At 33.5% G+C, this 12,573-nt stretch overlaps 1 protein-coding gene across 1 annotated transcript; it reads right to left on the minus strand.

Annotated features, from left to right (window-relative positions):
• Positions 1 to 4,353: 4,353 nt before the first annotated feature.
• On the minus strand, positions 4,354 to 12,262 carry LOC100820462 (uncharacterized). The gene is made up of 6 exons (XM_006587453.3): positions 12,035 to 12,262; positions 11,786 to 11,918; positions 10,567 to 10,670; positions 7,946 to 8,090; positions 7,715 to 7,855; positions 4,354 to 7,521 (listed from the first exon to the last, which is right to left on the minus strand). The coding sequence occupies exons 1-6, from the start codon at positions 12,073 to 12,075 to the stop codon at positions 5,878 to 5,880; spliced, it is 2,208 nt and encodes a 735-aa protein (XP_006587516.1). The 5' UTR covers positions 12,076 to 12,262; the 3' UTR covers positions 4,354 to 5,877.
• Positions 12,263 to 12,573: the final 311 nt, after the last annotated feature.

The following is a 12,573-nucleotide window of genomic DNA, read 5'->3' on the forward strand; positions in this document are numbered from 1 at the left end:
TCATTTACTCTTAAACCTCTATCCCCTAGAGAAGTGTGTGATGACCAAATCAGAATGGGAGAAAAGAGAGAACAAGAGAAAGAAAATAGTGAGGCACCACAAAGGAATATGAAAAAGAAGAGTGATACACCCGAGGAAAAGAGTGATACACATGAGAGAAAATTTAATAAGTCTGAGATTGGTTCAACCAGGAACCCAGAGAGAAACTCTCACCAAATTTTATCAAATGCCAAAAGTTTTTTTTTATTCAAAACAAAAACCAATACTTATAGTGTATCTGAACAAAAAGATAAAAATAGACATGGGCCTTCTAAATAGGTTGGGCCAAAACTACAATAAATAAAAATTATAACTAAAAACATATTTAACTTGGGCCTTCAAATTAGTTTGGGTCTTCAGCAACATTAATTGTCTTGATAGTGCCTCTGCCTCTGGGCCTTCATCTTTCTCCACTTGGGCCTTCATCCTTCTCCACTTGGGCCTTTAGCCTGTATTTGGCCAGTTTCATGATTCTCATCAATGTTGTCGTGAAGGTGGAAATGTAATTTGATAAAAATTATACGTTACAAATTAAGCATACATGTAATCTAGATATTCATTTATCTCATCAAGGTGGGTGGGTTGCAATGCTTTGGTTACACCATTCAACATTGATATATGTTAGGTATTTTCTCTCTGTAATTTTGGATGGTAAGGCATAATGTTATCAATTATAACCCCATTTTTTGGAATTGTTTTACCATTCCCCCTTCTACAGACGACTGGATAACCATTTGCATGCATAGAGTATGGAGCTGAAACTTTTTGGGATAAGAACGAATAACCTTGCAAGGTGCCCACATCATATACAGAAACATATTGAGAACAAAAAAGATTAAATGAATATAACTATAATATTTATGTATGACAATGAGTATTAAAATATCGATTAAACATGTTATAAATTATAGCTTGAATTTACACTATAAAAATTTCCACAAAATAGTACCTCAGCATTACTTTAAATGCAAGTGTATAACGTAGGATTTCATCGAGTGTGTCTGGAGAAGCATTCAAATCAATATCACCATCCTTTCATAGAGCATATAAGATAGGTTAATAGTTAAATTTATCCATCATGAAAAAAAATCGTAAAAAATAAAATTTAGTTGTAGCTTCCACTATGTAGTAATTTACTGCTATCTTTAACCTATTAACTTCTTCGTTAGCTGACTAACCAATTAGGCCTGTGCATTCAGGGTTCCAGAGCAAAAATTTTGTGCATTCTTCCTTATGGTAAACCATGACCTCAAACCTATAACTGACAACAAAAAGAATAGGTAAAAATTAACATGCACATAAAAACAATGGAAAGTAAAAAAAAGTCTATCAATCACCTTAACAACAACTTGTTGATTATATTTGTCGCATGCACATGGAGTATTGTCTATATCAATTTTCTTGTGATGCAAGTTGCATAACACCATGAATGATTTTCCATGACAATTCTACCAATGGTACCCACGGTTACACAAACAATTTCCTGGACAAAAGAAAAGAGTAATTGGATTGATAAGTAAGATTTTTTTTTTTGACAAAATAATGCAAAACATAAATAATCTCAGTACCTATGAGATTTTGTTTATCTCATAAAGACTCTTTGCCTCAGCTGTGTAAAAAAATCTAAAATTGGCTATAACTAGAAAGTTGTGAACTTGCTTTAATGTGAGACGTGAGAACTGGGTGGACCTCGATTTTTAATTTGGTAACTCTACAAAATAAGAATTCATATTAAAGGCAAAAACAAACATAATCAAACCAACCCAACCATAAAACTAAAAACCTTTGTTTGAATTCTTCAATTTTGGGCATTGGTTGGTTTATTAGTAATTTTGAAGCTTGTAATGAGTTACTTATTGTTGTTGGGTACAACCCTACGAATGGAAAAAGAGAAACATAAGATGACATTTAAACAACAGAATAATGTAATAATTGCACATAACATAATACCTTGTGATTCTTTAATTCTAACATGGGTCAGCAGAATAATTATTGGTCCTTCACTATTACACTCATTTAAGTACTCTAAGAATTGCAGACAATAATCTTCCTAGAGTGTAGGACACCAATTGTTCACTCTTATAAACAAATGACATCAAGAGCAAAATTAGATAATCCAAGATGAACGTAAGTTTAAATTACTCATAAAAATATATTACTCAACCATGTATTATGTAGTTTGGAAACATACATACATTGTGAGTGGAGTGTAGCATATAGAAACCACAATTTCAAATGTAAGAATAAACTAAATGATACAACCTCAAGTCCTTTAGTTTAAAAACAACCCTCGTATTCTTTGATGAAATTTGTTGGAAGACCGCCTCATCAACTACACCAATAATGTCTAATCAACCATAAAAAAAAAACATGTTATAAAAAGATGGCTTTTATGTTTGCAACAAAGATTTAAAAATGAGGGACTAAAGAATAACTGCACTCACCAACCAACAAACCGCGCTCAAAGTTATCGCTAATGACATCGGCAAATTTAATAAACTATGCGTTTTTAAAGGCACATTAACCAAATCAGTTTCTCTAATAATAGTCACTCCAGTAAGGATCAATTTACACGGGTGTGCACAAATTCTGTATTAACCGTCATTCTTGATCACTTTAAAATTGTGCATCATATAAGTACAATTATCTTTCAAAATTGGCTTCCAATACTTGAGTTGGTCTCGCTTACAAATCACATGAATTTGGTCACCCTGCTCATGGCAAAACATGTAACAAATGGTTAGTGAAAAAATAATTTACCAAAGAACAAAACTAAAAGAAAATGTAAAATAAGTATGATACATTGGAATCTACTATAATCATCTCTGCTTGCTTAGTCTTGTCCCGTGTTCCAACAAACCAAAGATCAGTTATTCTGATAACAAGTTTCAGGGTTTCTTTAGATCCATTCATATCTTTTATCTTGTTTGGAATGCAAGTCCTCTTTCTATTTAAAAATATAACAAAAAATATATCACCAATTATTACAAAAGATCTAGAACAGGAGAAGTAAATTGGAAGAAATATGGATAATAATGCATTTTTTTAAAATGGTTGAAAAATTTGAAAAATAAAAAGCAAATCTAAATCATAACATCACAACAGCAAGCACAATTAAGTTGTTAGCCAAGAGGGTCAAAAAGATTAAACAACAGGCACAGATACAAAGTCAAGAGCAAAAAATAAGCACTTAACAGTAGCATGACAGTAGAGGAAGGGTAATCAAGTTTTCAGTTGTTGCAATAATATATGTCTTAGCTCATTAGGGAGGTATGCACGAGTTGACTCATTCAAAAATGGAAGAATGATAAAAATAGGAAGAAATAAACCAATTTTCTACAGCCAAGTGGATTCGAAAAAAATATCATTCAAAAAATTGAACACATCAAAACATCAATGTCACCCATGAATCGATACTCAATCCCAGTTCATATTCAGTTTTATATTGTTTTGCTATCAAGTTAGAACTATCTTACCTTCTTTACAGCGCATTATTGACTCTTTAATTAGAAGCAGATCCACATCAGGTGTTCAAGGAAAATTACGTTGTCTGGCTATAGCAATTACAATCTACTGCATCTGGCTGTCTAGGAACAAGCTGATTTTTGAAGATTATCAATTTTCTGTAATAGAGGTTATTAGCAAGATTAAGTTTCTTATGTATAGACAAGCGCACCTGTTGCATTTGTTTTAGCATCTTGATATAGGCCTTCTTGTATTAGGGAGGCTTTTGATTTTCTCTAGCTGCGGGGTATGTCCCGTTTATTGTTGTATCATTTTGGGTTTAATATTATTTACATTTTTCCCAAAAAAAGTTAGAACTATCTTACTTTACATGTCTATATTCTCTTCTCTCCCTCTTATGTCTCGAAAAAAAGAGTGGGAAGCAGAATAATACCGTTTCTACTGATGTTGATGTGTAAAGAATACCTTTGTATCTCTCCATGAAGAAGCGTTTTCACTGAACAAAAACAAAACCAAGAAAATAACTAAGGAAAGAAAAATAAAGAATTGGGTAACAGAATAATACCATTTTAGAGGCCAATACTGGACTCTTTGGGGTTGATGTTGTAGAAAAGCCTTTGTCTCTCTCTTTATGGATAAGCGCTCTCACTGAAAAAGAACAAAACCAAGAAAATGATTAAGGAAAAAAGAAATGGATAGTAGAATAATATTGTTTCTACTCGACTCTTCGGTGTTGATGTTGTAAAGAATAAAATGAAAATCCTAAACTCAAAGAGCAACAGCTAACGTGAGATCCTAAACTCAAAAAGCAACAACGAAACAATTTATTTTGTTTCAGAGATCCTAGAATTCAATGAACAATTTACTGAATTTATCGATTAAATTGAAATGGTTGTTTCAGAAATCATTGGATTATTCTTATAAATTGTTGAATCTTTTTTGTTTTCGCTCAATTCATCTATCTTTTTGAATTTAAATTTAATAAATAGCAATTTGAAAAATTGTTTTATTTTCGTTAGGCTTAGAATACTTTTAAGAATACTTTCGATAATACTTTTGCTAATCCTTTTTGCTTTTTCTATTAAGATAGTTAGAAACATTTTTAATTTTTCATTTAAAACTTTTAGAACTCGAAAAGTGAAAAATTGAAATTGTTTCATTTTTTTTAGTTCTTTAAAAATGGAGTCAAAAAATGATGAAAATCTATTTTTTGGGGAGAACTAGAAAAGGGCAAGTTGACTTCCATCCCCCAGACAAAATTACTCATTTACATAGATTTAAACCATGAAACCCTACCAGAAATCCAAAATACAACACCAACCAACAAAGAGAGATGATGAAAAGAGAAAATGAAAGCTTAGGATTGAGGGAGAGAAGAATGACAATTGCAAGCAAGCCTACTTGAGCCTTATGTGCTTCAAATTTACCATTTTAAACCAAAAAGACCATAAAACCAAAAAAATTGACACATGTCAACAAATAAAGCGAGGTTAAAAATGTAATTTCTCTAGACTACTAGATATATTAGATGTAGATAAATTTATAAGTAAATGTGTTTAAGAAAAAAAAAAGACAGCTCTTTAGTTAATGATAGGCCATCAAAATTACAATCCAACTCTGCCTTAACAAAATTTACAACCAACTCCATCAACACTTGCTGGTTGGAATAAGTTGGCATTTGGCAAACTCCACTTCCAAAAAATTTATTGAAACATCCTAATACAATATTTCTTAAATAGTGCTACCAAATTACCGTGGAAATGGAAAGAGGTGAGAAGAGAAAATATAAATTGGAAGAGGGAGAGTATTTTCTTTTCTATTTCTCTCAAAACAAACACTTTTAAGCTTCATTGTATTTCTTATTTATTTCTATTCACCCTATTTTTCTCTCTTTTTTTATTTTTATTCACTCTATGTCTTTCTCTCTTACCAAACACACCCTTAAAGACAAGATACACCTTTACTTCCACCACATTGATCATTTCACAATCAATTTTACTTTTTTTTTAAAAACGACAATATTGTAATAGTGTATCCTCAACGAAATTCATGTTTGGAGGTGTGGTACTACAATGTATATGGTCGACTAACTGTAGCACAAAACCACGTTTACTCGACAGAAAACACTTTTACAATCATAACATTTGAAAACACTATGAATTTTGCGTAAAACCATCATTAGAAAATATGATGACAACACAGGAACGGCCATGGCTGACGAATAATATAGCTATGGCGTATTCGACACTTGGAAATTAAAGCACTACACTGCATTCCTCAACAATACCAACCGTACGTGAGATTAAAGCATGATGACCATAATCACTGCAATCATGCTGGTAGACGAGTACTTATTCATCGTGATTCTATCACTTATGTTCCTCTCAAGGCCGCAATCCTAGCAGCTAAATCATCACAGTCAGGTAACTTGGGATGTACATGCCGAGCTTCGTTCAACCTCTCAGGCTGAAATGAAGCAGCACGAGCATATACTTTTTTAACTTCCACAGCTTCTGTTTGTTCACGGGGAAGTGAAACTGATCTTGGTGGACGAGTAACCATCTCTGGTGTCTCATCAGGTCCATCTCTGGTTGAGTTATCCATCTGATGTACAAGGCAACTTCTATACTTTCTTCTTGTTTTTTCAGGAACATTTATGGATGGTTTTTTGCTATAATGGATCAGTAATCTATCTATTACCCTTTCCTCTTCATCGTTTTTGTGCCGCTCATCATCAAACAAAATTTGCAGGCCACGTTTTTGTTCATCTCGTCTCCTACTCCTTGGTTTTCTCACAACTTCAGCATCTTCATTACTGGCATCATCTTGAGTAGATCTTGATTTTGAGTGCTTCCGTCTTGTAGACTTTTGTTTTAATACAACGGCTTCTGTAGCATCTTCCTGAACAGAGAGTGCTTTTTCATGACCATGTTTACTCAGTCTTGCATGTCTAGTGGCCTGCAAATCCCGTTCAGAATCATCCAAACCTGGTTGGATCCTGTCCATTGTAGGAGCAGCATCAGGCTTTTCATGTACCAAAGGGTATGTACGGATCCCATCACTGTCAATATTTGAATATACTGAATTGTTTTCATGCTTGTTGTTCTTCAGTTTAGAATGAGGTTTTACATAAGGAGGTGGGATCATGGCATTATTGTAGAAGGGCTTTGCCCTAGGAGTTTCATCCTTTTGAGTTCTTCTCTCAGAGTTATCAACGTCAGGTAGGCCACCATGATTAACAGCAAATGGCTTGTTCACATTGTTCTTTGAATGAGATCCTGCATGACCAGGAGACTTCCTAGAGGTTGCAGTGTCCTGGCTTTCTTTTACACGTCTGGCATTCCCCCAACTATCATGCTGATTGAAACCACCTTCAAATTGTTCCTCTCTTGTATAAGCAGGTGGATTCGCATTATTGTAGAAGGGCTTTACTCTAAAAGTTTCATCCTTTGGATTTTTTCTCTCCAAGTAATCAACATCAGGTAGGCCACCGTGATTAACAACATATGACTCATTCACATTGTTCTTTGAACGAGATCCGGCAGGGCCAGGAGACTTCCTAGCAGTAGCAGTGTCCTGGCTTTCTTTTACACGCCTGGCATTCCCCCAACTATCATGCAGATTGGAACCACCTTCAAATTGTTCCTCTCTTGTATCCTTGGAAGAAGATCCAATTGGTTTTAGCATACTACCCTCCTTCCAATAGCCTCTATCACTCACCTTAGAAAGTTCTTCTCTTCCAGGTAACGGATTGCCATGGCTATCCCTTTTCAGATTTACTTCATCGTAACTGCTTAGTGGCTTGAATCCATTTTCAGGGATTGGAGGGTTGGATTTGGAACAGAGATGATTTTCGTCTCCCTTTGAGACAACAGCCTCCTTGCCATTCTGAAATTTGTGCCTGTCATTAGGATGGTCATGACTTCTCTCAAACTTGACTCCTTTTGGGGTAGCATCCTTGCCTTGTAATGGTATATCATGATCACTCGTGTGGTTAGACTTAAAATTATTGCGGTCCTGCATGAGCACGCGCGCGCACACACACATATATATATATATAAGATACATACAGACATATGCAAGCAATTAATAAAATTCACGTATATTCTCAAAATGATTTCCCAACTGGAAAAAAAAATGTAGAGGAAAGTATTTTTCTAAGATAATAGCAAAAATGATCCATTTGAGAACAAAGGGCTGAAGACAGCACCTGTGCAAAAACAGAGCATTTTGACATCCTTAGTTCAAAAGCTTTGGAATCCCATTTTATTGCAAACTCTGAAGCAATGTCCTGCATCAAGTGAACCTTCTTCTCCAACGTAGAAGACTTTGAATTCAAATTCGTAGCAAACTGATAATTGGCATATTTAATGAGTCAGTTCAAGTGTAAGTCATAAATATGTAAAATTCTCATGAAATAGAAAAGGGTGTGAAGAGTGACCTCTTGATTGACATAACATTCTAGAGAACTTCCATATCTATCCTGAAATATTTGACGAAGGTCACGTAACTCTGGTAGATCAGAAAATCTTGCAGCGGCAAACATCAGAGATGATATAGCCTCCCTGACTTCCTCAGGGCATCCACTGCAAAAGACATGAGGGAAAATATGAAATGGTCCCATGAACTTAAGAATATTTAGACGCTGCATGGGTCCAAACAATTCATATTCATATCAACAACAGGAACAGAAACTACTGGAGAACAAGATTCCTAGTGCTCCCACTCTTATTAAAAGAATACAGGAAAAAATTACTTTGGCCAATAATCTGATAACCAGCTGATAATAATTATGACAAAACATAACAATCTTTTAATAAAATTTGTGTTGCCCATGATATGAATATTTCTTGGCCATATTATTATTATTGGATATTATCATATACAAAGTTTAGATAGATAAATTCAATAATATAACCTTGAGTATTGAAATTTCAAGTAAAGGATCAATAAAAAGGTCAACATTTGTCACCGACACGGCCCTAAACAGCGGTGTCCTCATTTCTGACACGCCAATGACATGAACACGCGCGGACACGCACCGGATATGTGTCGGACACTGGACACGGGAAGCCAACATACAAGACGCGGCTTTTGTTATTTTTTTTTTCAAAATCATATTTTTTTAAATCTTAAAAGATAAAAGATTAGATTTTAAATTATAATAATAGATTAGATTTTTTATTATTTCCTCTTCACGCTTCCTCTTCACATTGTTTATGCTTCCTATTTTTTTTTTTTAAATCTTAAAGATAAAACATTATATTTTAAATTATAATAACATATTAGAATTTAGATTAAATCAAATTAGAATGACAATGATTCCTCTTCACGTTAGTCGTGTCACTCTTTCATTCACGTACGTCTTCATTGGTTCCCTAGTTCATGTCTATTCGTTACTGGTTTGAGTTTGTTGTTGCCGCTGTTCATTCAGCTTATGACCTTCGTAGCATTTACAGTTGCTGACTTTGACTTGTTGTTTGTTGCGTTTATGGTTGCTGACCTCTGACTTACTGTTTTGGTTATGACTAGGTGCATTGTAACTTTGTAAGGTTTGCACCTTTGAAACCTTTTCTTTACTTTCCAATTTTTATAATTTTTTCTTTATCTTTCATAGGTTCGTAAGTGAAGATTCAAATAGAATTCCTCCACACCAAGATGAAGAACTTATTCGTGAAAGATTGAAATGCTTCAAAAGGTATTAGAGGTCTGATGGAGGAAAAGTCTTGGTGGCTAGTTGATGGTGCTCATGCACCAACACTTCAAAAGATTGCTCTTAAGTTACTAGGGCAACCTTGATCATCATCATGCTGTGAAAGAAACTGGAGTACTTACTCTTTCATTCATTCAATCAAAAGAAACAAGATGACACCTCATCGGACAGAGGATCTAATATTTGTTCATAGTAATCTTCGTCTTCTTTCAAGAAATTTCCCGCAATATCATCAAGAAGAAACTAAAATGTGGGATATTGCAGTTTGGATCACTTGATGAGAATGGAATCCTTGAAGTTGCTAATTTATCCCTTGATAAACCAGAATTAGAAGTTGTGTTTTTCAATGATGATGATCAAGAAGGAAGAGGAAAAACTTAGATAGATTAGGATTAACAATTTTTTATTTATCTTTTCAATTATGATGATTTATCTTGGTACCATTTTAGGTGAGACTCTTTATTAAATATATTAACAAGTTTGTTTTTAGATTATTTTTTAAAGAGACAAAGTTTTTGCCTTGTGAAATTTTCTTTTAAATGATAATGGTGTTACTTAATATAATTTTTTGATGCTTATATATATATATGCCATATCCCCGTCTCTTATGTTTTAGAAATTAGCTGTGTCGCGATGTCGGTGTCGGGGTTGGAGTCGGAGCTTCATAGGTCAGAGCCTATGTTCAGCAGTGCACTGCATCATGTAGAAGGACTACATGCCGAACACTTAAAGCCTATATACATGCACACCCATGTAAGAATAGAGTTGTACAGATGAACATTAATCCTATTTTATTTCACAAATTATGTCATAGCGCAAGAGAAGGAAATATTTCCCTCTAAAAGTATTGCATTTCAACAATTGTTTTCGTTTTGCATGCAAGGAGGAAAGACAATTTATGACAACATCAAAAGAAAGAAGATAACCAACTAGGACTGTCTGTCTTGAACCAAAATGAATAATCTCCAAACAAAACCTCAGAACTTTCATTTGATTTTAATATTGAAAAGTAAAGTGAACACTGAACAACAAAGTGGAAGATTTTGTAAGAAAGTTTCTACATCATCAGATACATAGAAATGATCTTAAGGTTTATTTTAATATCTTCTAAGTAATAAATAGTGATTTTGAATGGGAAATCACAGGACAGTGAAACTTGAGAAAGATACAGTCTTGGTTGATTGTTTCTTTCAAATAACCACCAAAAAGAAGTCATAATAACAGACACATAAAGCCTAGCAAATTGTCTTTATCAATTATCAACATGGTTCAAATGAAAAAAAATAAGAAAAAAGAAAAAAAAAGTCACATCAATATCTAAAGCATAAATCATTAAAATCGATTCATACCTCAGCTTCTGCAGCACTGGGAGGTGTTTCAACACAAAGTCACAAGATTGATCAACAAAATCATAACAAGACGACAAAGTCAACTCAACAAAGAGTCCTTCAGCCTGTATAACCACCCCACAAGAAGGATAAAACATAAATTGAGCAAAAATATTATGTTGCAATGACAATAATCATGGACACAAGCAAAACACTTTGTAAGTCCTAAAGTCCCTTTCAATTAAACAATAAGTAGATAGTAGATAGGAATTCATCATTCTAACACTTTAAACAAAAAAAGAAAACAAGCACACAGTTGAAAAACAGTTCTCGTAAGCCATCTCACTCAAGTTCTATTCTAACAAAGTCTCCATTATGCTGCCGAAACATTATCAGAATCCATTGAGCACCTTCGACGGGCAGATTCCAACAACTCCCCCCACACACCAAACAAAAATTCTTCTAAAAATTATATGTATAATTTTTTAATTTTCCAAAATACTCTTATAATTTATTAACTTAATTATCAACTCCCATATTAAATTTAATTCTTCATTCTTGATTATTGAGAATAAGGATTTATCTCAATATACCATCTTTCTCAATACATCTCGTGGCTTTCTGCATATCATGTATCTTATATATTGTCATTTTTATTTTCCTCCCAAATATTATTGCTTAAATTTAGTCAATCCTATGATATCCAGTTGTTCATACCAAAACTTTCTACACTTATAAATTGACATTAACATTTCATACATTTGAATTTTGACACAATATTAAATTAATAATTGATTCACACAATGTATTTCCATAATTTATTCCTAAATTTTTAATTATACATTTATTTAATTCTTACCCAATAAAATAAAATCTCCATTCATGACAATGAATTTATCTCCTATTATAGTTTATTCTAGCTCAATTATTTGACAATGGTGATATTTTTCTATATAAAAGTAAGAAAAAGTAAATAATATTGTGTGTGTATTATCTAAATAAAAATTTGCTAGTGATGTTAAAGGATTTTGTTCTTTTAATTTTTGCTATATTCCGTTTGTTTTCAGGATCCACCACTAACCTTTTTTACTATTAGCAGAATCTTGTATGCTCTTTAGGCAAAGAGATTCAAAAGCAGTGCAATGATCTAAAATATCGGTTCCGGTGTTACATTACATCACAATTCACAACAACAAACCAAATAAAAAAGAAATGAACATAAAAACTAAAAAGCAATTACCCTTCCATAAGCACGGTCATCCAAACCATTCGCCAGCAGATCAGCGATGTCCTTCTTCAGAAACTTCTCCGTCGCCTTTCTCTTCCTCCTTATCAAGTCGATCCGATTCTTCGTCAATTTCATCAACGATTTGCTACACCAAAAAGAAAAAAAGCAAAGCATAACACAAATATCAATAATTACATTCTCAAGCCGAATCAGTTAATAGCTATCAAAAAGTAAAGTAGCAGAGAAATCGCAGCGTTGAACCATTTCGCGGCGAATCCTCGACCGAGCAGGCCGTCCAACATGCTGGAAGATCGGACTCGGTGACGCGACTCAGCGAACGGTTCTAATCGGTAGCTCGGAATGTGAGATTCGCCAGTGACGAAGCCGCGTTCGCGTTTTGGCCGCAGAGAGCAACAGCACAGAGCTGTAGTGGAAAGAAAGAGGTTCAAGAAGTGAGAAAGAAGAAGAAGAAAAATGTGAAGATGACAGAAAAAAGAGAATTTTAAGCCTAGTTGTTTACGATAATGACCTTTACCTTTTCCTAATTCTACTATTTGTATTTGTTACGAGTTACGAGGTATTAAAAAAAACAAAAAAAAACACACTTTTTTAACGCATTCCTTTATTGTTTGAGATTTAAGATTTATTGAGAAATACAAATTTCGTTATTTTTAATAATAAATTTCAATTAAATAAAGTGTGCTTAAAATATACATTAGGAAATATGTTTTCAAAATTATTACGTTTAAGCTAAAACAATTCTACTTGAATTGATACACACTTTGATAGTTTTTGTTAAA

This window comes from Glycine max, chromosome 9 (assembly GCF_000004515.6).
Source record: "Glycine max cultivar Williams 82 chromosome 9, Glycine_max_v4.0, whole genome shotgun sequence".
Classification (NCBI taxonomy): domain Eukaryota; kingdom Viridiplantae; phylum Streptophyta; class Magnoliopsida; order Fabales; family Fabaceae; genus Glycine; species Glycine max.